Raw genomic sequence first — 25,299 nt, 5'->3', positions numbered from 1 at the left:
CTTCCTGTCAGAGCTTGGGAGTCCTCTGCAGGAGTGTCACTCTGCCCAGTGCTGAAGGGGAGAGGGCTGTGCTGGACTGAGTGCAGCTGGTCCTGCAGACCTGCAGAGACCTTTACAAGTGACTCTTCCCAAGCTGCTGAAGGCAAAGCACGAACTAGAAGCCATATGTGTCTTAAAATAAACTCTGGAGAAATATCTGTGTTATCCAAAGGAATGAATTTCAAAGGGCAATCGTTAAGAATGAGAAGGGGATGCTAACTTTACCAGACAATGTCTCCAGGTAAAGTAATCCCCCAAACAAACAAATTAACAAAAAACAAACAAAAATAAACAAAAAGATAAACAACAATTACAACAACAAATCTTCCCAGAGAACCACCAACCAAGCCATCACCACTTTGCTTATAGATAAAACTGACAGTTCTAGAAATAAAAGAAAATAGGTATAAAGGGCTTCAAAGTATGGGAGTGATTTTTGTTTTTTTCATTTAATGCTAGGTTTCAAGGAAGGAAGGATATGTCTGTCAAAAGTTACACATTCATTCTATTTAAATCCCCTCCAGATTTCTTAATGGGCTCTGTCAAGAGTGGGAAGGTCCCCAAGGCTGCTTCCCAAAGCCTATAGAGAACGCTTGGTGGGGAGTGTGGAGCCCAGACTCAGCGGCCCCACTGTGGCCATTACTTCTTCTTGAACACTTGATGGCATACCTGGTCACCGCAGGTCAGCTCCTGCAAGGTCAGAAAGTGGGTGAGTGACTCACAGGCCAGGCCTCCCTGTGCCCTGCCACAAATCTTGGTGTCTGTGAGTTGGGGTGGGGGTGGGGAAGCTGGAGTACAGAGGACACTTAGTTGTTCTGGGCAAAGTGCATCTCATAGACCCCATCAGCTGGCATGCCCTGCAGGTAGCAGTAATTTGATTTTGACACTTGAATTGAGCTTGAACAACTATAAAAATGAAAAATGCAAAGAAATTACCCTCTTGGGCGGGATTTTTCCTACTCCCGTGATTAAAGCAACATCTCCTAATTTATAAAAGGCAGTGAAGCTGTGAAAAAGGAAAGGATCTAGTGGGGAGAAGGGTTTGGAAGGCAAGAGTCTGGGAATACATAGGCTGGTGGGCTGTCACTCTGTGCTTTCTGGGCATTCTGGCCTCTGGTCACTAGAATGTTGGTTGGTGGCATCCCAGGTAAGGACAGGATGACAGGGTGTGGGCTGCAAAAGGGCCTCCCCTGGCCCTGCCTCTACAGACAAGATGCAGCTTTTGATCCAGATGGAGGGAGCCCCCAGGCCTTACCTGTACCTCATGACTCCTTGAGGGAGGAGAGAAAAATATGAGTGTGGGTATGGCCGCAAAATCATTACAGCTGACAATGAATCCATTGTCTTAGCCACAGGGACCACTGGGGATTGTACTACAATTAAAAAAATCCATCATCCAAACCAGAGCAGGTAGGGAAAACCGTCAATGGAAAACATGGTGAATGCTTTCCATTTATCACCAGTTGACAATGCCTCCGAAATAAAGATCTCAGGTGAGGCCAGTCTGGTTCTGAAGGGCACAATGGTGACCTGAATACTGACACTGGGGCCAAGTGCTTGCCTGACTCCAGAGGTGAAGTCATGACTGACTGAATGAAGAGCCATTTAACAAATGAGTGACTTAATGCATGAAGGAGTGAAAGATTCCTCACTGTTTGAATGCTGGGCACATAAATGGCCTTGAAGATTGAAGACTGAAAAACGTAGCTATCTAGACACATATAATTTATTTCAGGAGATCAGCCATTGTTCCTACTACTCTGTTCTAATACTAAGTTAACTTAAAATATTTCAGGATTAGGTGGATACACCTGCTGATGAGAGGCCAATGCCTGTGGTCTGTGAGATGGTTCCCAAGCCCACCTGTCCCTATCCATCCTGCTCCCGCCCCTCTTCTTCCCGGCTCTTATAATGGTGAGGAGGCCTGGAGCTACCCTCCTTTGGGCCATCTTCATTCTGGGCCTCACATTTCTCTTTAGCTGGTCTTTCATAGGTTGTGTGCATTTCTCCTTGGACCTCGGCTTCCTAACTCAGCAGTTTGAACCCTCATTTTAATTGCAGTCGTTCACAGAAACAGCCATATAGATTTCTTCCTGGAGTCCCCTGAGCCAGGTGGGAATGGCTTTCTGACAATATGGCCACACGTGTGCGGCTGGAGCTCAGGGGAGGAGTGCAGGGCCATTTTTCTTGTCAGAGCACCTGGGGAGGTGAACCTGCAGTTTGTGGAAGCACCAGGGAAGGGCCCCGGGCAGACCCTGGGACTTACCAGGTGCAGCTTATCCCCTTCAACCCACTGCCTCCAGCCACGGTTCTCCTTCTCCCCCTTCTGCACGCACACAAGGACATCACCTTCCCAGGTGACCAGCGTCTGCAATGACAGTTTCCCAGGCAAATCAGATGGATGGTCCTGATGGGGACGGAGCAAACCTAAGCCGGCAGCTGTGGTTCCTATGGCCATTGCCAGGCTCCTGCTTGTCCACAGGGCAGAGCCTTCAGCCGAGATCTGCCAGACTCTCCACATATACCCTCCATTCCCACCAAACCAGCTCATTGTGGCTGCTCCTGTTCTCTTTTAAAGAATTCTAGGGGTGCCTGGGTGGCTCAGTCAGTTAGGCATCTGTTCTTGATTTCAGCTCAGATCATGATTTCAGGGGGTCATGGGCTCAAACCCATGGCTTTTTGCTGAGCAGGGAATTTGCTTGAGGTCCTCTCTCTTCCTCTCCCTCTGCCCCTGCCCTCGCTCATGCCCTCTCACTCTCAAATAAGTAAATAAATCTCTAAAAAAAAGAATTCTACTCTCCTATTTTACCATATGGTGAAGATAATATTCCAAATCAATGGGGGAAAAGACGACGCATTTGACTATAAATGATGTAAAATTTCTCAAAGGACAAAATAGCATAAAGTCAACAGATGAAGAACAAACTGGGAAAAATAATTGTAATGCATATCAAAGACCTGATTTTCTTCTATATAAAGGGCTCCTATAAATTAATAAGAGAAAGATCATTAACCTAATAGGAAATTTAAAAACGGACACAGCCAACAGCTTACAAGAGAGGAAAAAAAAAAACAACCTAAAACCCAGCAGATGGCTTTTAAACCTAAGAAAAGATATTCAACCTTACTCATAATAGGAGGAATGCAAATTAAGGCTGTTTTTGAGATACAATTCATCATACGGTCAGAGATCAAAGAGTCTGATAACACACTGAGCTAGAGGAAGTGTGGAGAAGCAGGCACCTCCATTAATGGCTGGTGGGTATATAAATTGGTATGAATTCTTTTGCGGGGCAATTTTATATTACCTCTTGAAATATAACATTGTTATATCTCTTTGACCTAGAAATTCTGCGTCTGGGAATTTTCCCTACAGGAAACACATGGTGAGGACTGCCTATTGTGGGACAATCATATAGGCAGAGAAGCCACCTGACTAGCAGGGGACCACAACAGATGGTTCCAGGGCCATCCTCATTATCCAGAAGCAGAAGGGTGGCCCTTCTCCCAATCCTGGACTTCCTGCGGGCAGAATGCAGACTGGCTAGTAGCACAGGCAGGTGGGGGGGTGGCTGCAGAAGGCAGAGTTCATGCTGGATGGCCAGAGTGAGCTGACCAGCAAGTTAAAGAACCCCAAGAGGCTCAAACTCCTGTGCACAGATCATGCTTACAGATTATATCCCCCAACTCCTCTGGACCATTTGTCCAGAGCACCGCCCTTTGGACCATTTGTACTACCCCTAGGTGGTTCTCCAGGGCCACCCACCTCTGAGCCCAGATGAGGACCGCACATGCGCCTCCTGAAGGATGATGTCATTCCTATCCAGACAGTGGTTTTTTTTTTCAGTCCTGTCCTTTCTCGGGGATGACCCTGATGCCAGCTGGTTTTCTTCCAAGTATGTGCAAACTGTGTTACGCCTTTGTGAACAATATTATGCTAAGGATCAAATGTTTGCTTTCTTTTCTATCTTGTAAACCTAGCTGGTGACGAACTGACCAGTGCTTCTTTATACACTGTCCTTGCACATTCGGATCTATATTTTAGGACAAATTTGTTTCCTACGGATTGATATATCTACCTCCATCTAAAATAATATTTGACCTTGACCATATGATATATTTTATGTACAATAAAACATTTTACTCCTCATTTTACTCCTCAACACATTGCAGTGTTGTTTGTTATGACAAAGGACTAGAAGCCTCATAAATTCCATCAGTGGGTGGCTGGTTTAAGTCTGTGTGGTTCAACCATGCCATGCAGCCCTTGAAAGAAGAAGGCAGTTCTATACCTATGGAGGAGACCAGTCTCCATAGTGTATAATGAAGTTAAAAAAGCTAGGAGGATGGCCATGTGCATAAGACAAGGTGGGGGGAATATGTATGCATGCCTATGTTTGCATATGTTCTCTTGCAAGGAACTAAAAGAGCCCTTAAAGGTGATTTTCTTTGCAGAAAGAACTGAGAGGCAGGGGGCCAGTTTGGGAAGGAAATTTCAGTTTTTACTGCATGTATTAATATTTCCTAAATTTACTTAACAATAAAATTCTACATGTTTTCTAAAGAAAATAGGTCTCCTCCTTCTTTGGAGCCATCTGAAGCCTCACATCTTTGAATGTCTTGAGGAAGCTTAATTCACAGGTTGCTTTCCTTGCTCCTCTGGGAGGAAGATGTTGTTTGGAATATTCCAGAATTCCCTCCCAAATAGATGAGAAAGGAATATTCATTTGTCATTGCCCATTATTGGTGTTGGGACTCAGTTCTCTCCCAAAAGTATGAAAAAGGATGACATCTTATTTGGGCAAAAACTGTGTCTTCTAAGCCTCCCTCCCCCAGCCCACATTGCCTTGCACATCCTAATACATATTGACTGAACTAGCGTCTATTTCTCCCATTAGACAATAAGCTCTGTGAAAGAAGAGGCCATGTTGGTTGTTTATTTCTGCAACCCCAGTCTCAGCAGAGAAGGTGCTTGGTGAGCAATGTTGAATGACTCTGTGACTGAGTTATTTTGTTGAAATGGAATCTTGAAGTAAATCCACATGGGAGAATAAATGAGCCTATGTATTCTTCATTGATGATGATTCTTGACAATGACTCAGCCAGCCAGCCTCCTTGCCTTGATTTCTATGGTCCCACTGGAATGCACACATGACCATCAATATGGACACTGGATGGTAACTGTCCATCTACTTGTCTGCTTCCTCATGAGACTGTGAGATCTTTCATGGCAGAAAGGGCTCTAATTCATTACTTTACCCATAGCTCCTGACCCAGGTCTCTCATGTAGTAGGGGGTTGGCAAATTTGTAGAAGGAACAAAAAAGAAAAATGTTGGTGCACAAGGACCTGTCCTAATATTTTCTTTTAATAAATCTCACTAGGCAGCAAGATTAAAAGTTATTCTGACCCTGAGTAAATTGGTTACTAGTGAATGATGGTAATACATACAATATTACAGCCTTACTCCTACATAAAACAGACAGTAAGAAGAGAGAATGGTTAAATGAACTAAAATTCCACAATTCAATTTCAGTTGGTGTCCTTCATCCTTGTGTCAGAGGAGGTTTTGAAAAAGGCTCAATTGACTTGAAAGATCTTGAGATTGAGGGGATGGAGATAAGTGAGAAAAACCATTGCTTCTGAGTCAGAGGATAAAGAAGACACACTGAACAGAATTAAAGAAGGAATCTGGGCCCACACTGCCATTTCCCTCTCTCAGTGTCCAAAATTAACAGTTAAAAATAGCCTTGTATAGGAAATTAAATAAGGTACTGTCTCAATGTTAAATTTATAGAAGTGGATCACTACACTGTGATTACATGACAGAATATCCTAATTCATAGGAAACACTGAATTACTTAGAGATAACACATCAGATTGTTCAGGAAAAAAATATGTATACAATAGCAAGAGAGCATGTACAAAAGATAGAGCAAATGGGGCAAAATGTTGACAGTAGGTAGCTCTCGGCAAAGAGTATACAGATGTTCTTTGCTATTTTCATGCAACTTTTCTGTAAATTTGAATCAGTCCTCTGAGAGTTTTCTTTTTAAGGAAAATAATAGTTCTTTAATTAAGCACATTGAAGGGCACCATGAACATGTTTAAACCTTCCCAGAACACTTGTCCTTGCACAAGAGTGATTTTTTTTTAAGATTATTTATTTATTTATTTGACAGAGCGAGATCACAAGTAGGCAGAGAGGCAGGCAGAGAGAGAGAGAGGAGGAAGCAGGCTCCCTGCTGAGCAGGGAGCCCGACGCAGGACTCGATCCCAGGACCCTGAGATCATGACCAGAGCCAAAGGCAGCGGCTTAACCCACTGAGCCACCCAGGCGCCCCACAAGAGAGATTTTTGGCAGCACCCATCCCTTCCAGCAATTCCAGGTGGGGGCCTCCCGGAGAAGGCTGCAGCTCCTGGGCTCTCATGGACACCACAGTGGCATTATTTGTTTTAACTACCATCATGTGCCTGCTTTTCCCTGCCCTGATTGTCCGCCCCAATTACTCATTGTTTTTAATTGAGATATAATTCACATGCGATAAAATTTACCTTCTTAAAGTACAATTCAGTGATTTTTAGTATATTCACCAAGTTGTAAAACTCACCACTGTCTAAATCCAGAACATTTTCATTGCCTCCCAAAGAAACCCTGCACCGATCAGCAGTCTACTCCCCATTCTTTCTGCCCCGGGAACCACTTTTTGTCTCTAGGGATTTGCCTAGTAATTTTTAAAAGATTTTATTTATTTATTTGAGAGAGAAAAAGATAGCAACAGAGATAGTGAGAGAGAGCACAAGCTGGGGGAGCAGAAGCTGGGAGGAGAGGGAAAACTCAGGTCTCGATCTCGATCCCAGCTCCTGGCATCATGACCTGAGCCAAAGGCAGACACTTAACTGACTAAGCCACCCAGGGGCCCCTAGGGATTTGTCTACTCTGAGTGTGTCATATAAGTCCTACAATATGTGGCCTTTGTGTCTGACTGCTCCATTTCCCAAGGTCATGCAGGCGTGTATCAGTGTTCCATTCCTTTCTGTGCCTGCATGCTATTCTAGCACATGAAGATCTGTTACTTCTTTTTAATTTTATTCTGGGTAGCTTGTGTACTTTTTGAAAAGGGCTTTAAATCCTCTTAGAAACAAACCAGGGTAAGTGAAGAATATATCATACCCGCAAGAAGGAGGAAGGGGGGATCCCTGGGTCCTTCAAAGTGTTGACCCCATGGTTAACATGGTGGCACCACTCCTGCTGTGGGATGGCATAGATATGGGCACTTTAGGGCCTTACTGTGCCTCTGCTACAACCCAACCCCACACCCACACACAGGTCTCCTCCAAATGACCGAATGGAGAGGTTCTCAGAGGGGATCGTGAGGGTGACAGAGACGTTGAGAAGTAGCAGCCTGGAGAGTAAGAGCATGAGCACTACAGCAGCACACGCGCACACACACACACACACACACATACGCATGTGCATGCACACACATGCAGACTCACATGTGCTCGTTTGTGCACATGCACACGGACGCACAGCTTGTGTGCCCTCAGCTGTGCCACCACATGCGGCCACAGACATTAATCAGAGAGAGAGACTCACCTGCTCCCTATCATCCTTTTCCAGCTGAGGGTTCCAGTCAGATTACAACAAGTAGGGAGTCCTGAGGACATTTGCTTTGGTTGTGATTCTCATGGGAACACCCTTTTGCTGGAGACGGGCAAATTCTGTCCTGGGGGCTTCTCGGGCCCCACCAGTCTCGTGTGTGTGTGTGTGTGTGTGTGTGTGTGTGCATGTCTGTGTGTGTTTGTGTGCGTGTGCGTGTGTGTATAAGCCCCAACTTTTTGTTGTGGGTCAGGCAGAGATAAGAAGTGGGAAGTGAGATTCTCTTTCTCTCTGCAGGACTCAGAACTGACTCTGGGGAGAGGACAGGGCTCCAGTGGGGGCGGGAGTAGGGAACAGAAGGCAAAGAGACATGAGAGTAGGTGTTGAGAGGTAGAATCCTCTAATGCTCAGGACTGAAAGGATGTAACTTATTTTAGGAAGAGAGAGTTCTCTGCTATCAAAGGTGATGAAAGAAGTCAGAGAGAACAGGCCTGCTTTTCCACATCCAGAATGGAAAGGTGAAGGAAAATGAATCATTGTGAACAGATGAGGTTAGAACAGCAGAGTGATGCAAAAATCCAGAGACAGATTTCCCATTCATTCTGGTGTCTGAGGGACTGGCCTTCCAGCCACACAGTTCAGAGAAGACTTGTCGATCCATCAACCCTTCAGGGAGGGGATTCTACAAGGGGCTGTTCCAGAGCCTGGAAGCTTCAGCTTTTATGCCAAGATTGCTCTGATGGAAGCATTTCTAAAGTGCTTTTCATTTCCCACTTTTCTTTAGCAAGGAGCACTGAATATAATTCAACCTTGATGTGATGGCTGGGATTATCAGTGCTGCAGGACAACTTGATGGAGAAATAAAATGTGTCCTGCTCTCTTGGCTTTACAGTGATCACCAAAGAATGATGACAGCTTTCCTCCCCACTGCAGAAGAGCAGCCAGAGCTCCCTTGCTTTGAGGGAGATTTGAGACCTCTGACTTTGGATTAGCTCCTGAAAGCACCAGAGAAGAGTGGGAATCTGGAGTGAGTGGGGCTCATGGTGAAAAGGAATGGAAAAGGTGGAGGATTCTGTTTCCTTATGGCACTCTGAGGGGCTGGCCCACTGCTCGGCTAAGGACACAGATACCTGCAGATAGGATATGCAGCACTGTCCTCCCTCATTTTGGGAGCCAGGACAGAGGTCCTGGTGGCTGCACTGGCATGGAGAGAGCAGGTACTGTAAGTATGCAAGCTACCCATGGACTTTGTATATGTTTATACACAGTTGTATAAACTGCATGGGCCTGGACAGTGAGCAGTCAGTGGCAACCATGTTAAATGACAAACCAGAAGTCTTCCCAAGTTTCCTGGACTGCATAATCCACCAGATTCTTACATGATGCTAAGACTGAAATTGGGGTGGGCAGCACCTGGGTGGCTCAGTCAGTTAAGCACTTGCCTTTGGCTCGGGTCGTGGTCTGGGGGTTCTGGGGTTCAGCCTTGTGTTGGGCTCCTGCTCAGCAGGGAATCTGCTTCTCCCTCGCCCTCTGACCCTCCCCCATTCATGCTGGTGTTCTCTCTCTCTCTCTTTCTTTCACACGTACTCTCAAATAAATAAATAAAGTCTTTTAAAAAAAAAGATTAGGATGCGGGAATCCTTAAATATGACTGAGATTGCTTTTCTCGGCATTCCTGTTTGTGGGGACTGACCAAGGGAGAATCGGATTTAGATAACCAAAGATAGGTGCACTGAGTGTGAGTGTGGGCACTGCAGTGATTGGACACTGGATTATGATACTACGTGGTGACACAAAAGGCGAGGGGGACCTGCTGTTACCCTGCCTCCCCTGCCCCCTGACCCCAACCCCACTTCTTCCTGCTGCTGTGATTCTGCCTTATTTACAAACAGCTCCTCTGGGCGAGGGTCTGCTTCTCCTGCAGAGTCCAGTTCCTAGGCCTTGAGATAACCCCCCACAAGTGTACTCAGAGTTGTCTGCTTACTTTCAGGGTCCTCCCTATAATATCCGAGCAGTTCAAGTGGCTGGAAATCTGGGCTTTTGATGAATGGAGGATTTCCTCAATTATGATGTGAGTTAAGGTGGTGCTGGAACAGAAGCCATCAGTGTGCTAGAGATTTCGCTAAGTGACTTGCACTGGGAAAACCTTGACCTCTTTACTCTACTGACTTTTTCTGATTAGCATTGCATTTTTCTTTACTGGAAGAGATTATGCTGAGTGAAATAAGTCAAGCAGAGAGAGTCAATTATCATATGGTTTCACTTATTTGTGGAGCATAACAAATATCATGGAGGACAAGGGGTGTTAGAGAGGAGAAGGGACTTGGGGTAAATTGGAAGGGGAGGTGAATCACGAAAGACTATGGACTCTGAAAAACAATCTGAGGGGTTTGAAATGGCGGGGGGGGGTGGGAGGTTGGGGTACCAGGTGGTGGGTATTATGGAGGGCACGGATTGCATGGAGCACTGGGTGTGGTGCAAAAATAATGAATACTGTTTTTCTGAAAATAAATAAATTGGAAAAAAAACACAAAACAAAACAAAACAAACAAACAAGTTAAATTAGTTGGGACCAACCAAAATTGAGGTATTTCATATAAAAAGTGTGAGTTCTCAACATCTCTTGAAAAGAAAAAAGCAACCTATTAACATGAGGGCCCCGTGCTCCAAGGCAAGGCCTGGCTGGTGCTGAGTGGGGCTGCCCCTGGGATGAAGAGCTGTGCTACCCAGCTCTCAAAATCACTGTCACTCCCTATGATATTGGCCTTGCCCACCAAGCCCACGTGGGCATAGGAGCTGGCCTCCCACCCCAGGTCCTGGAAAGGTCGGCAGTCTTCTGTCTCTCCTTCACTTATAAGCTTAGTGTAGAAACTGACTTGTTTCTTCCTGCTGAGCTGCCAATGCTTGCTTATTGCCAGCATCAAGTCACTCTGGTCCCCTCTCCTGATCCCTCTCTGGTTGTTTCTGTCATATTTTCATTGTGAAGCCAGATGGCCGGCTTCTGGACAGAGTACATGAGTTGAAATGGCCAGGCTAGGTCCTCACCTTAACAGTCCGGTTGTCCAGGCCCTTCGTGCACTCCTCAAACTCCACTCCAACAGTGAAATTCAGCTCATAGTTGCGGAATGTGCTGTTGGTTTTTGTCTTGAAGTTATCGCCGTCTTGTTCAATGATCTTTGTCTGAGTCAGACGTACTGCGATCTTGCGGGTGGCAAAATCAATATCTGTTGGCAAAGGGAGTTGTGGAGGTTATGATGTGCTCAGCCAGACTCATTCATTTCTTTAACAAGGCCAAACATTCAGGACCAGAGACACAGACCATGGGCAGCCCACGTTTCTTTGCTCAAATGGGAAACAAGAGTTGTAGTACACAAAGCCAGTTTGCGCAACTCAGTCAATTGTCTGGAAATGTCGGGTCTCTCAGTGCCTCCTCGGGAATCTTGACGGGAGGGGGAGGTAGCAGACAGGGCTCGCCCTGAGCTGCAACTCTCAGTAGGTGTGTGCATTCAAACACACATGCACACACACGCACACATTCACACACACAAACCCTTCCCCCAGAGAAGTTCCATTCTATTTGACATATTGGATTTCTTCCTAAGAGTATGCTGAATAAAAGATTTCATGGTTTAAGAGAAAAAAGACCACTTTAAAATAACCATCTAGATCATGGGTAAAATGGGCCTTTTGTTAATGTACATGACCTCTAAGGACACATACGCACCTCAATTTTTAAAGCAGATTGGGGGTATACTTAGCTGGGTTGTTCTAGTCAGTCATGGGCCCCCAGGACAACTTTAAGCATATTCCACACACTTAATTAATACTTGTGAAGAGATTTCTTTGTTGCTTTTAAGGAAAATATGAATGATTGTTCATATTTATATTATTGGGAAAAATTTAAAACAAACCAAAGCAGAAAGGAGAGTACAAGGAACTCCACACAATCTTTACCCAGTTCGACCATTATCAGATTTTGCCACATTTACTCCATTTAGATCTTTACTTTGTCTTGATTTTTTCTCACAAAATTCTATAGAAGATTTTTTTTAATCCACAGCTTAACTAAGATACAAGTAACAAAAAACATTGCATCACTTTAAGTGGTATGATGTAATGATTTGATACACATATATGTTGCAAAATGTTGACCAACAATAAGGCAGTTCTTTTTTAAAGTTTAGCATGCATCAGAATTTCCAAGAGAATTCATGCAAAGAAATCACTGGGCCTTGGCCCATACATTCTGACTCTGTAGGTCTTAGAGCAAGACATGAGTTTGCATTTCTAATAAACTCCAAGGTGATGTTCATATTATTGGTCATTGATCACACTTTGAGCAGTATTGCTATGACAGATTGACAATTGATACATCAGTAGTATTTGTTTTCACATATAGTTTTGATTGAGACTAATGGCAATGGATGTTTGAAGATTAAGCTCACTGGAGAGCCCTTTAACTATTTTTTATCTTTAACTGTATCTTCATTTTAAAAATCAGGAGGAAGTATTAGGAAGTATTTTAGTATTTAGTATTAGGAAGTATTTTAAAGGAAAATGTACTCATTTCTCAGAGACTATTAGTAAGCAAAAGGGAGTGTGCTTTTCAGTGGGTACTTCATTTACTAAGCTTTGAATTTTATAGTTTGAAGCTAGGTATGGAGCCAAACTTCTCGCTAACTTCTGGTTGTGTATAAAATGTCACCCAAGCCAAAAAGTCACTGTCCTGTGGAATAAGTTTTTAAAACAGAGGATAATTCTGGAACCTGCCACAAACATCATTAAGCTCTTAGTATCTAGCTAAAATCATATTGGATCCCCTTTATGTCTGTGAATTCTCCAGATATTTTTGGATGCCAATCTAAATCTTTAACTTTTTTTTTTTTTTCAGAAATTCCACTTGGAAGTTTTTAAAAGTACTGACATTGGTTCTATCATAACCCAAAGATAATAATGACCTCAAGAGTAAGAACAATTCAGATTAATTGAGTGTTCTTTCTCTGAGAATCTTAGCCCCATCTCTATGGTAGGGGCAGTAAAACTTCACACTGTGTGCTTTCTGTCAGGGGATAGATACTATTGTTCCCATGAGGAAGACCAGCGGTTACCATCAACAGTTTAGGAAGCTCCTGGCAATATGGAGAATTGATACCTCTACTGGCCTACCCTCACCCTTTCTGCTGCCCTTCCATTGTAGCCAAGCATCACTTCCCTCATCTTCTCTTCCCATTACTTTCTGACTCATCTTCTGGATCTCTTTAGTTACTATAACTCTTCTCCTCCTAAAGGACCAAGAAGAGACTGAAGTTGGCTGTTTGGACGTCAGTGTGGACCAACAGTTTGGCCACAGCTGGGAACCCACAATGGTATTATATCTGCATAGGGAAGTGCTCTGGATTGGCGTTTGGATCTGAAATTGTATAGTCAGCCTTTATCATAACAGGAATAATTTCAATAATTTCAACATCAGGCAGCCCAGAAGTTAAAGAATTACATACTCATTTCCTAAGTTGAGAAGAAAAACAAGTTCAAGTTGTCATGAGCTAGTGCACGAATGCTAGTGTCTTGCTGAAATATCATTCATGACTATTGGTTGAGAACCTGTCATGTCTAAGAATTCACCAATGGGTCCCATCAGGATCCTGTGGGAAGATATAAAAACTACAGATTTCTGGGTCTTACCCCAGACCTAGAATCTCTGCGTGGTTTTAGATCTTGGATTTCTTCATCTCCAAATCTCTGTTTGGAGAGATTTCTATGGTTTAAGAAATTTGAAAGCCATGACTTAAGCACCTACTCCTCAAGCCATAGGTGATGACATGGAGGCCCAGAGAGGTTAAGTGACTTGTCTAAGCATACATAGCTGAAAAAGCAATCACAAGGTTTGATAATTGGGTAGATATGTGTGGAGAGATCAGGTTGGGAGGAGAAAACATGAGTTTTTAGTTTGGGAGTCAAGGTGCGATCCAGGAAAGTCAAAGAGAGAATTAATCTTATGGGTAACATTGGAACGGAATTTTAGGTCAGATGACCTGGAGGTTACTCTGTGTGGAGCCTTGGTAATATTTGGAGTGGTAATTAAGACACCTTGGAACCAAAGAGCAATATGCCCCCAGGGTGGAACCACCCTTGAGAAAGTTTACCCAACAAACCCATTAGGTAAGCATTATATTATCTCCATTTTACCAATGAGGAAACTGGCTCAGAGAAGCTGTGGCACTATTCCTGGGTTGTATAGCGAGGAAGCGATAAAGGTGGAATTTGAACTCAGAATGATTTATCTCCAGGGCCAGCATAGTGCTCCACAAGCTCTGGGCTGGCCCATCTTGTCAGAAGGTCAGACTACCCAAGTCTGTGCACTTTCTGTGGCTGCTCAAATACCAGTAACTTCTGAGTGACACTTCTTTACAATTCCCCTGGAGCTGCAGGGACTTCTAGATCCAGCTGGAGGACACCTCCCTCTTTGGGGTAGTATATGTTTCCCTACACTCTAATGTACCATCTTCACCAAATGTTGTTGTTTTCTGGGCTTAGGGTTCCCTGTGAAATCTGAGCTGAATCCGTCACACTCCAACTCCTGGCCTTTTTCTGATAACTCATTTAGCTTCTGCTTTGTGGCTTAAGGAATTGTACCTGGGGACATGCAAGACACAGAGCCTGCAATGAGGCCATAGGACATGGAATTAGATAAAAGCTCTCTCTGATGCCCTTTGTGATTTGAACATTCTAGGCTAGCATTCATAGGTACCCCACTGCATTTGCCATGGTGCTCAGCTTCATAGGTCATCAGGTGGTCCAAAAAATGTGGCTCATGATCAACTGTTTGGAAAGTGAGGAGGTAAAACCAAGAGAAGCTGGTTTCAGAAGCTGGTTTCTACACTGAGGAACTTCAATCTAAGAAAGATGTTTTGCAACCCCTAAAGTGGGGATGCAGGATATGGACTTCCCCAGTCTTATGTGGCTGTAGGCCCACCCTGTGGTGGAACATCCCACCCAGCTGGTTTGGTGTTCCATAGAACATGATACAGAAAGGGCTGACAAAACCCTCCGGCTTTCTCTCAGTCACCTGGGCCCTGCAATTATAGAACTATATCCTGTTTGATTTTCTCCATTCAGTGCAACTTCTGGCCTGTTTGGAAGGGAAAAGACTAAATAGGACTAAGTGGTCAAGTATTTCTGTCTTAGAAATTAATCTTTCTTTAAGACTGCTAAAAGTTTTCCATATTTAGTCAGTATAAACACATACTTGTGACAGGCAGAGGGCTAGCATGTTACACTCCAACTCCTGTTTCTCTCCTTCTGCCCCAGAAACACAATCTAGTGAGTCAGGTGACACCTGTGTGTCCAGCTTCAGTCCCATGGTTGGACCCTTGAGTCCAGATCTACAAACAGGAGAAAGCAGTGGTCATAAGTGGAGCTATTATGAACTACATCAGGTTGCTTTGAGGATTAAGTTTGATGGTGTTTGTGAAGAGTTCTGCCCAGTGTCTGGTGGTTTGTGGTAATGGCCCCATAAATGGTAGCTGCTGCCATCATTGTAATCATCATTATGAAGCTCTTTGATCTCACAGTGTGTTGTGCTCCATATCCTTTGCATTTTCCCAGGTATGCCCTGTGTGTTTGCCCCCTAAGTCCCTGCAGCTCTCCTCCCAGCTCTGCAAATCTCAGAAGACCCAGTCCCAGTCCTGCTCTTGGCCACTTCTACTCTTTCCCTGCCTCCTTTCTCACCTGCTCTTCAGACCACACAGCTTTACCTCCCAGGAGAAACAGCCTGATAGTCCCCTCTGATTTTTTTTTTTCCATGGGGGTGATTTTTCTTCCCTCAAAAATCTTCCCTCTATGAGGATAGAACAATGCTGTCTTCTTGCTCTTTGTCCCCAGGGTTGGGCACGGAGTAGGTGCTCAAGAAACACACCCAGATTGTTTAATAATCACCATAGTTTAGGACAGTGGTTCTCACAGTGAGGTCTCTGGGCCAGCAGCATCACAGCACCTGGGAACCTCTTAGAAATGTAAATTCTGTATTCTTGGCTGCCTATTCTTCTCATTTAGTACTCTAAATGTCTTGCCAGCCCTTTTTGGCTTGCCAGGTCTCTGTGGATAGCTGTGATGTTATAAGTAAGAAATCTCTTATCCCAGCTGCTCTCAGGGTAGCTTCCTTGGCTCTAAGATTTGCAAGTTTCACTAGTATATGTCAGGGTATTGGTCTATTTTTATTAATTTTAGGAGGGGTCCTCCCTGCCTCTTAGACAGAAATGCTATTTCCTTTCCCAGATCAGGGAAGTTCTTAGCTATGATTTGTTCAAATATACCTTCTACTCTTCTCTCTCTCTTTCTCTCTCTCTCTCTCTCCACCCCCTCAGGAATTCCAATAATTCTAACATTGGAATATTTCATGGTGTCATTGATCTCTCTAAGTCTGTTCTCATGGGCTTCTAGCTGCCTATCCCTATCCTCCTCAGCTTCCTTTCTTTCCATCAGCTTATCTTCTAGATCACTAATTTGTTCTTCTGCCTCATTTAGTCTAGCTGTTAGAGCATCTAGTTTAGACTGCATCTCATCCAAAGGGCAGATTAGATCTCGTTTCTGTCCTTAGATATTCTATATTGTTGCTAATGCTTTTTTCAGGCCTACCTATTGACTTCATAATTACTATCCTGAAGTCTCTCTCTCACATCTTGCTTATATCCATGTCCATTAGTTCTGCAGCAGAGGACATTGTCTCTGGTTCTTTCCTTTGTTGGGAGTTCCTTCTAGTCATTATGTTGAGGGATGGTTGAGGGAATGTACAGAGTCCAAAATATCAATCACGGCCCAAGAAAAATGTACCTACAAAAAAATCTGAAGTGGTCAAAAGCTACCACAGATATGCCATCAAAGCCAAGATGATCCAAAAGAATAAAAAAGAAAGAAAAAAGAAAAGAGAAAAATAAGAGGGAGGGGTAGGGACAGATTATAATCTATCAGAGTGGCCAAAGCTAGGTGATCTGCCTGTTCCTGCTTGATTTTTGGTCTGTGTGTTAGAAGATACTATATCTCAAAATTGCAAAGAAATCAGAACTTATATATATCACGATAAAAATGAATAGAGTGAAAAATGGGCAGTATGGGGAATAAATCTATTAAACATGTATGTGAAAAAGAAAATAAAAGTTAAGAAGTGACTTAAAAACATAGGTTTGGAAAGGAATAAAGATGTGGTTCATACATACAATATTTTATACTATAGGAATATTACTCAGCCATCAGAAAGGATGAATACCTGCCATTTGCATTGACATGGATGGAACTGGAGAGGATTATGCTAACTGAAATAAGTCAAGCAGAGAAAGATAATTATCATATGCTTTCACTCACATATGGAATATAAGGAATAATGCAGAGGACCACAGGGGAAGGGAGGGAAAACTGAACGAGAAGAAATGAGAGAGGGAGACAAACCATGAAAGACTCTGGACTCTGGGAAACAAACTGAGGGTTACAGAAAGGAGGGAGTTGGGGAGTTGGAGTAACTGGGTGATGGATGTAAGGAGGACATGTGTGGTGATGAGCACTGAGTGTTATACATAACTAATGAATTGTTGAACACTACATCAAAAACTAATGATGTACTATATGTTGGCTAATTGAACATAAAAGAAAGTTAAAAATAGAGCTACCCTAAAAAATAAATATGGGAAAGATAAAATAAGATGAAATCAGAGAGGGGGACAAACCATAAGAGACTCTTAGTCATAGGAAACAAACTGAGGGTTGCTGAAAGGGAAGTGGGTGGAAGGGAAGAGGGCTGGGGTAACTGGGCGATGGGCATTAGGAGGGCAAGTAAATTAAAACAACGAAAAGAAATCCAAAAAAAGTGTAAATTCTGGGGTTTACCCTAGACCTGAGAGTTGGGCGCTGCTTGTTTTAACAGGACTTTCAAGTGATTCTGTACATGCTAAAGTTTAGAACCACTGGTATAGAAGAGGGAGGGTTAGGTCCAGGTATAAATTCTGCCCCAGATTTCCCAGCTATGTGTGTCGCTCTGTCTCAAATAAATAAAATCTTTTTTTTTTAAATGGGGAAAGAATGCTCATTTCACAATGTTATTTATTGAAGGATTCAGTTAAAATGATGGTATAATGCTTTACAAAGTACCAATGAGCTTGTGGGTATCCTGAGCACATTGGCCACCACCCCTTGGCCTTTTCTGTTTAGGTGAAACAGTGGCCAGATTGGCTTTCAGTCCAGAGTAAAATATTTGGTTCATATTTATGCATCTGTAAGGGTTCTGGACTCCGAAGGAACAGTCAGGATGGTGGCTGATCTACTCCCTCACTAGCGGAGCCCTGGCATTTTATCCAACCTGGCCAAACATTTCTCTGCATGGATCACCTTCCTCGCTGCAACTTTGGCTAGTGGGTAGAAACAACTTTATCTCCCACTCATGAGGTCCATGCTGTTTTAAACCATGATGCCAGAACAGTAGTTAGGAGATGAGAAAGAAAACCACAGGCCAATATTAACCAGGTGAAACAAAGAGGAGTGCTCCAGGCAAAAGGAGAACTGGGGATTACAGAAAAATTTAGGATGGCAGCGTTCCTCCAAGAGGTTGTGGAAGTCAAGGCTCAGAGAATTTAAGTGGTGGGTTCAGAGTTACCCATGGGACAGAGTTCCTGACAGATTGCCCACAAATAAATTCTGTTATCACTCACAACTAAGGCTCCCCTAACAAAAATTATCGCTTGTTCCTGGTTGCCTAGGAAGGTAGATCACAGCTAAAAATACCTATTGCGGAGAGTACTGGTTTATCCTGGTCACACCAGCCCCTGTCAATCTTTCAGACCAGTGCCGGGGGAACCTTATTAGAGGCTCTATGCAAATGGAATCAAGTATTGCTGCTTCTCTGGATTGAAAAATGGCTCAGCGTCTTGGCCACCCTTTAGCATTTGCACAGGCTAGTTAATCATGTCACCCCTGCTCCACCCCAGGGAAGGGAGCCAAGTGTTCTGCTGGTGGATTCGTGATATTTCTAATCAAAAGGAAAGGTTTAACTGCATCAGTAGAATACACACACACACACACACACACACACACACAGATTATAAAAACACTTCCTCTTTGTACTTTGCAGAGAAAATTATTTTCCTGATATGGTATTTTAACACCAGGGTTATCGAGTATGTTTTATCTGCTTTTCTGGATTAAAGGTATCTTCGAGTCTGATTTATAGCCAGGTGAAATGAATTTCTATCTCAGAGGAAAAGGTCCAAAGGCAAGCTATTTCTGAATAATATATGTGGCGTGTAGCTACTGCAGAAGAAAACAACAACACCGAAGTGACTTTATTAAAGCATACTTTCCATAACAGCATTTTGAACAATGTAAGTCATAAAGTTGAAATATGAGTATACTACTTACCATTACAATGCTTTGTAATATGCTTGTGAAAAAAGCTAAAGTGGCAGGCTAAAAGGGCAGGCACTCTTTGTAAATTAAAGAGAGAGACGCACACATATTCATCATGTGAAATCTGAGACCCATTTCAGCTGTTTCAGCCATGGCTTTGATGGGCTTCAAACCTGGACTCCTTAATTCTCATATCATCTGCACTCTTAGGCAACTGTGAGAAGCAGAGTGCAAGAGCAATTTTTTCTATGTCTTTTCCTCTGGATAACACATTTAGAGAGAAATTGGACTGGCCCCTGCCTGTCTCCTCCAGACTCTCATGGGCATCTCCAAATATGTTTAAAACCTTTCCTAGACAATGGAGGCAGCCTGCAGACCCTGGGGTGCCTCCCTGCTCCCTCTGCATTATTCCACTCCCACCCCATTCATACTCTAGTACTCACTATTGGGATGGAGGCAGGGGGAGATGCAGCCAATACAAGGGAGGAGAAAAGGGGCTCTCTCTCTCCTTCAGAAGAGCCTAGGAAAGGGCTGAACTGATCTTCACTGGGGGCATTTCTACTGCGGCATTCCCAGCACCTTCAAAAGTTTAAAAGTCCAATCAGGGAATCCTGGGTGGCTCAGTCCATTAAGCGTCTGCCTTTGGCTCAGCTCATGATCCTAGGATCCTGGGATTGAGTCCCCATCAGGCTCCCTGCTCAGCAGGGATCCTGCTTCTCCCTCTGCCTGTCACTCCCCTTGCTTGTGCTCTCTTTCTCTGTCTCTGACAAATAAATAAATAAAATATTTTTTAAAAAATTAATAAAAGTCCAACCAGATACCATGTAGTTCAAGTAAAGACTATGGCAATGTACATAACTTCTTTGACCTCTAAGCACTAGCAGAAATCCAAATTTTGTGAAACTTAACTTCTTCAGTCATCGGACATTTTTTCTTTCTCTCTCTCTCCCTCTCCCTCATTTGGTAATTAATTTCCACCCTGGGACTTTGAGTGACCCTTTGAGTTTGAAAACTTTGAGTTTCTAAGGGTGCTGCCTATCTACCATCCCAACAAACCTTGCTCAGAATGAAGTTCCTTCTCCCCTACCCCATGCTTAGTACCTGCACCTAGAACAGTGCTGTGGAAAGAACTGGGGTGGTAGAAGCAGGCAGACTGGTTTCCTGGCTGAGTAACATCATTGTCCAGCCACAGGTGACCCTGGGGAGGTCCTTTAACTTCTCTGGGCTCAGTTTCCTCATCCTGTGAAATGGAAAACATTTCTTCCATCTTAATCCCTATCATCTGAGCTATAGATTTGTATCAACATGCCAATTTTAATAATTTACCTGAATGTGTAACAGGCATCTGAAATCCACATATGCAAAACAGAAGTCTTAGTGAATTTTGCCCCACTCAGCACCCCTCTCCAAACTCACTCCTCCCCATGTCTTCTCTATTTCAGCCTATGGGATCACCATCTTCCCAGTTGTTCAGCCCTAAGCCTGGGTCATCTTCATTTCTTCCATACCCTCTGGTTTCATATTCTTCCACAAACCCTGTTGGCTTTATCTCCAAAGTATATGTTGAACCTGTCCTCTCTTCTCCAGGCCCCTGGGCACTAGTAGCCCAAGCCACCATCACTTCTTGCCTGAACAACACAGCTGCCTCCTAGGATGGGCCTCCCTGCTTCTAGTCTTGCCTTCCAGTGACTCATTCTCTACATTATAGCCATAATGATCCTTAAAGAATATAAATAAGATAGATTGTCTTCCATCACAAGGGCTCACCTTCCCCCTGTTTACCACTTCCCAACACACCAGCCTTTGTGTTTCTTGAACACACCCAGAACTTTTGCATTTGCTGACTCCTGTGACACAACTTCTCAACATTCAAGCCTTAGCTCACTTGTCACCTCCTCAGACAGCCTCCTCTGACCACCCAAAGCTCTTCACTCAAGAAGTCCTTTTTACTTTCTTTAAAGCTCTTGCCACTACCTTAAACTATTCACTTTCTCTCACTGTATGTACTTTAGGAGACAAGAAACTTGTCACGTCATTGACCACAATGTTGCCAGTGCCTAGAACAGTTCTTGGCATCTCACAGGTGCTCAATGCATTTGTTGAATCTGAATAAATTAAGTGAAATAATGTATATACATTTCTGATAAGATGCTTACCATGGCTTGATAATGCCTATCATGGCATGTGCTCCCCTCGGAAGCTGGACCGTGGCTCCTAAACAATCAGGACAGGATTTGGAATATTGTGGGTATTCAGGAAACCTTTCCTGGCAGAAACCATTCAGAGGGAGAGCTGCCTGACTTCAGCCTCTAAGCCTGCATCCTTTCTGGTAGAATTTTCCAGAGACCCACTAGGACTTTTTGCAGTGGCCTCTGCTCTTTTAAATCTGTGTATGTTTATTTAAATGAAAAGATGTTCTTCATAGAAGATGGCTCCCCTCACCTTCTTTTCCAAGAGAAGAATTGGATTTTTCCTAATAGTTACAATTTGTGAACCAAATAATTCCTAGATGACTAAACTGAACATTAACTGAGCATTTTTAAGACACACACATTCCATTATATGTCCACATCTTCGCTGATTAAAGTTACAAAATGGTGTTTCACTTTCTAGGCTCCTTCCCTGCCTGGTCCCTGCCCAGTCACCAAATCTAGTCTATTTCCCACTCCAGACTTTACCTTGCCCACCTTCTGGCACTGTTCTCACCGTCTTCCCAGGGCCATCACAACAACCTCTTTACTACTCTGAGAGTCCCTGCAGATCTATTCACCCCTGGCTGTCAGAGTGAGCATTGGTGACTTCTCTCTCCTCTGCAGACACTTCCTCTCCTTGTAGAATGAAGTCCATACGTGGTGGCATGCCACCTTCAAGATCTGATCTGTCACATTTCTGGTGCTCTTTTATCTCCTCCTTGCACTTCACCTCTGGCAATACAACTTGTTCTATTCTTTCTGCCCAACACCATGTTCTTACTGGCCTGGCCTTCACACATGCCTGCACAGTCATACCTGACTCCATTTCCAAACCCCACCCAGCACTTAGGAAGCCTTGAATGACCTGCATACAGTAGCTCCCTCCACCACATCACACATACATCTGCTTCCTGTTGCTCTACTCTTATGGACCCAAGGGATGGAATCACCCACTGTCCCACGAGTGACAGATTGCATTTACTTAAATGGCTGCAACAATAGTTCTCATCCTACCTGCTTTTCATACCATGTGACTTTGACATTCTTCTTACTGAAAGATGGGAGTCTCTGTATCATTCCCTCGAATGTAAGTGGGCTCATGACTCCTTCAACCCAATAGAATACAGAATGCTGTATGATTTCTGAGGCTGGGTCATAAAAGGCCATTCAGCTTCTGCCTCCTCTCTCTTTGGACACAGCAAGCAAGCTGTGAGGAAAACCAGGCCAGAAAATTACTATCTGGCAGATGAAGAAACTGGTTCTGGAAGGTTAAAAAGTTGATCAAGGTTAGAGAGCAAGCCTTAACTGGGCTGGCCCCTCTGATTTGGTTTCCTTACCTGCATGATATTGCTCAGAATTATACTTCTGAGCTAAGATCCAGACCATCTGCCAATTTATAGAATCAGTTTTCCATTCTACTGTCCACCCAGGGTACTAAACTCAGCACAGCAGAACCGGGGCTCTGGTAAGAGGATTTGTGCCTTCCCTCTCATCCCCCAAGGATTTGTGGTAAAATTCAGATAGCCAGCAGGAAAAAGAAAGAAAGCAATTCTGTGTTGGAAACATGCCTAGAGTACATGAAGAAAGTTCCAATCTCTATAATTTGTGTAATACGTCCCAGCTCTCCTCATTCACTGAACATTCTCCTCATTCACGGTAGAAATGTTCATCAAGCTAGAAGTTAATTGCACAGGAAATTCCACAATTCCTATTCTTGATGAGATTTCTCATCATCTTATCCAAATTATTAAGGCTCTCACCCCACAGGCAGCAGTGGGGAGGTTCCAACCAGGAGCTCCTTATGTGGAGAGCTCTAAAGGTGGAAAAATGATGAAGAGGTTGTTGCAAGATGAAATAAACACAGGAAGCCAAAGCTCCCTACCCGGTGCCTGGCCCATGGCAGCTGCTCCACACATCAGCTCCTCCCACAGGTTTCATGTGATTTCTGTTAGCCCCATGATAGATCCCGCAAGAGAGTTGACTCCGGACACATACTGATCAAGCCCTTGGCCTGGAGTCCAGTTCAAAAGTCAGGTAAAGCAGTGAGTTGTTTGATCTGTTGACAAAAGCCACTCCTAGCCTTCTGTGGGTCTGATATTCTCTGGCTGAGAAATTTTTTTAGACACTCCTTATCTGCTTCCCCACCACAAGCCTGATGCAAGAGCAATGCAGGGGCCATTCATGGATAATATCTGGTCCAACTGGTGATCTAAGAGACGGTGGTCAAAAGCAAAAGAGCTACTGTGTTATCCTGTCAAGTTTGGTTTTACTCCATGTGTGCATGTATGTGTTTTTGTGTGTGTGTGTACCCTCTATTCACATGTCTTTTCTCTGTGCCAGGTATTATGCTACGGACATTTCAGACATCATCTCATTTCTATTATTCCCCACTTACAGATGTAAATTCAGAGAATTTGTATGACTTACCTATTACTATATAGCTAGCAAATAAAGAGCGAGGTTTGCACACAGATCTGTTGATCTCCATGGTGGCACTGTCCAGATGGCTGGAACATAGTTCTCCCAAAGTTCCCCTCCTCCCCCACCACTGGTCTCTTCCTTACCTAGAGCCTTCATGTATCCTTCAAAATTGTCATTACTCTCCATCTCCCAGGTTCCATTCTGGTCCCTTGTCATGGTGATAGCCTCTGGTTCAGTGTGAGTGAGTGCTGAATGTCAAGGAGCAGACTGCAGGGAGAACCTGTTGATATGAGCTACTTTTATAGTGTAGTAGACCAGGTTTATGGCTTTGAGATAACAGGATCAAAGGTTATAAGCACAGCCCAAAAAAGATTTCCTTTCCTTGGCAAAGTTCAACAGGACTATGAGCAACCCAGATTCAGAAAGTCCAACGTGGCCAGCATGGGTGTCCCAGTGACCTCTTCCACATGCAGGGCTCCAGAGCAGCTTCTTTTTGGCTGGCTGGGTTCCCACAGAACCCTGGCCCCATGCTGAACACTCTTTCTTTTCCTTAAGGGAAACAAATACCCTGTGCCCACTCAATACTGAGCAGAGCCCAATCTACTAAAGGCAAGCCAGATCTGAAGGAGGCCAGATGGGAGGCATAAGGGAAGTGGGACTCTACTTTAAGACCCCAGGAACAAGCTGAGGATTGCCTTGATTAAAGTGGGGGACATAGCTGGCATTTGGACAAAGACTCTTGGTTCAGGCTGTTCCCCAAATTAGCTGTCACAGTGAGTCAGAAAATGAGTTGGTTTCTTGCTCTGATACATAATTCTGAGAGATGAGGCCCAAGCAGGGGCCACTATACTCTGAAGCACAGAAGTGTGAGCTAAGATGGATAAACCATGAGTCCCCCAAAGTAGGCCAATTTTGATTCTGGCACTTTGGAGTTCTAAAATATGTAATCATACGCTGTGAAATCTAAGCAATGGTTCTGTTTCTGTGTGGTTTGGGAGAGCAAAGCAGCACATCTATTTTTTAATAAATATACCGGGATCAGGAAGACACATGGTAAAAAACGGCCCAGCTGCTATCAAAAAACCAATGTAGGATAAAGGGAAGAGTAAAGGACAACTTCCTAAAAAGAGAAAATGAGTGAAGGCAGAAGAAACAGACAGATAACAAGCATCAGTCTTCATTATTTGATGTCCAGCCAGAAGCTGCTGTAAGCTGAGCACTTAGCCTCCTGGTTTGGAAAGGTAGGTATTCCTTTCTGAATTCAGATTCAAGGACTTCCACACAGCCCCTTCTATTCCCAACTGAATCTCCTATTAGGCCTCCCTTGCAAGAAAATATTAAAAAGCTGACCTGGGTATTATAGAGGGCACGGCTTGCATGGAGCACTGGGTGTGGTGAAAAAATAATGAATAATGTTTTTCTGAAAATAAATAAATTGAAAAAAAAAAAGCACATAAAAAAAAAACAAATAAAACAAAAACTGACCTGGTGGGGGAGATGGCTGGAGGCAAAAGTGGAATTGCTAATTGCAATAAGAAAAGAGATTTGAATTTTAATGGATGGGTGGAGGCATTCACTCTGTGTCAGACAGGAAGTTGAAAATAAGATGCTTGCAAAAAACTAAAACATTGGAAAGACTACTCTGCCAGTGAGAATG

The 25,299-nt window shown here is 43.7% G+C and overlaps 1 protein-coding gene across 1 annotated transcript; it reads right to left on the bottom strand.

Moving 5' to 3' along the window:
* Positions 1 to 678: 678 nt before the first annotated feature.
* Positions 679 to 23,858, bottom strand: RBP2 (retinol binding protein 2). The gene is made up of 4 exons (XM_044255166.1): positions 23,786 to 23,858; positions 10,687 to 10,865; positions 2,306 to 2,407; positions 679 to 729 (listed from the first exon to the last, which is right to left on the bottom strand). Exons 1-4 carry the CDS (start codon positions 23,856 to 23,858, stop codon positions 679 to 681), a joined length of 405 nt encoding a protein of 134 aa, XP_044111101.1.
* Positions 23,859 to 25,299: the final 1,441 nt, after the last annotated feature.

This window comes from Neovison vison, chromosome 6 (genome assembly GCF_020171115.1).
Source record: "Neovison vison isolate M4711 chromosome 6, ASM_NN_V1, whole genome shotgun sequence".
NCBI lineage: Eukaryota > Metazoa > Chordata > Mammalia > Carnivora > Mustelidae > Neogale > Neogale vison.
Note: the sequence above shows the minus strand (reverse complement) of the source record. Positions and strands in the feature narration are given on the sequence as shown.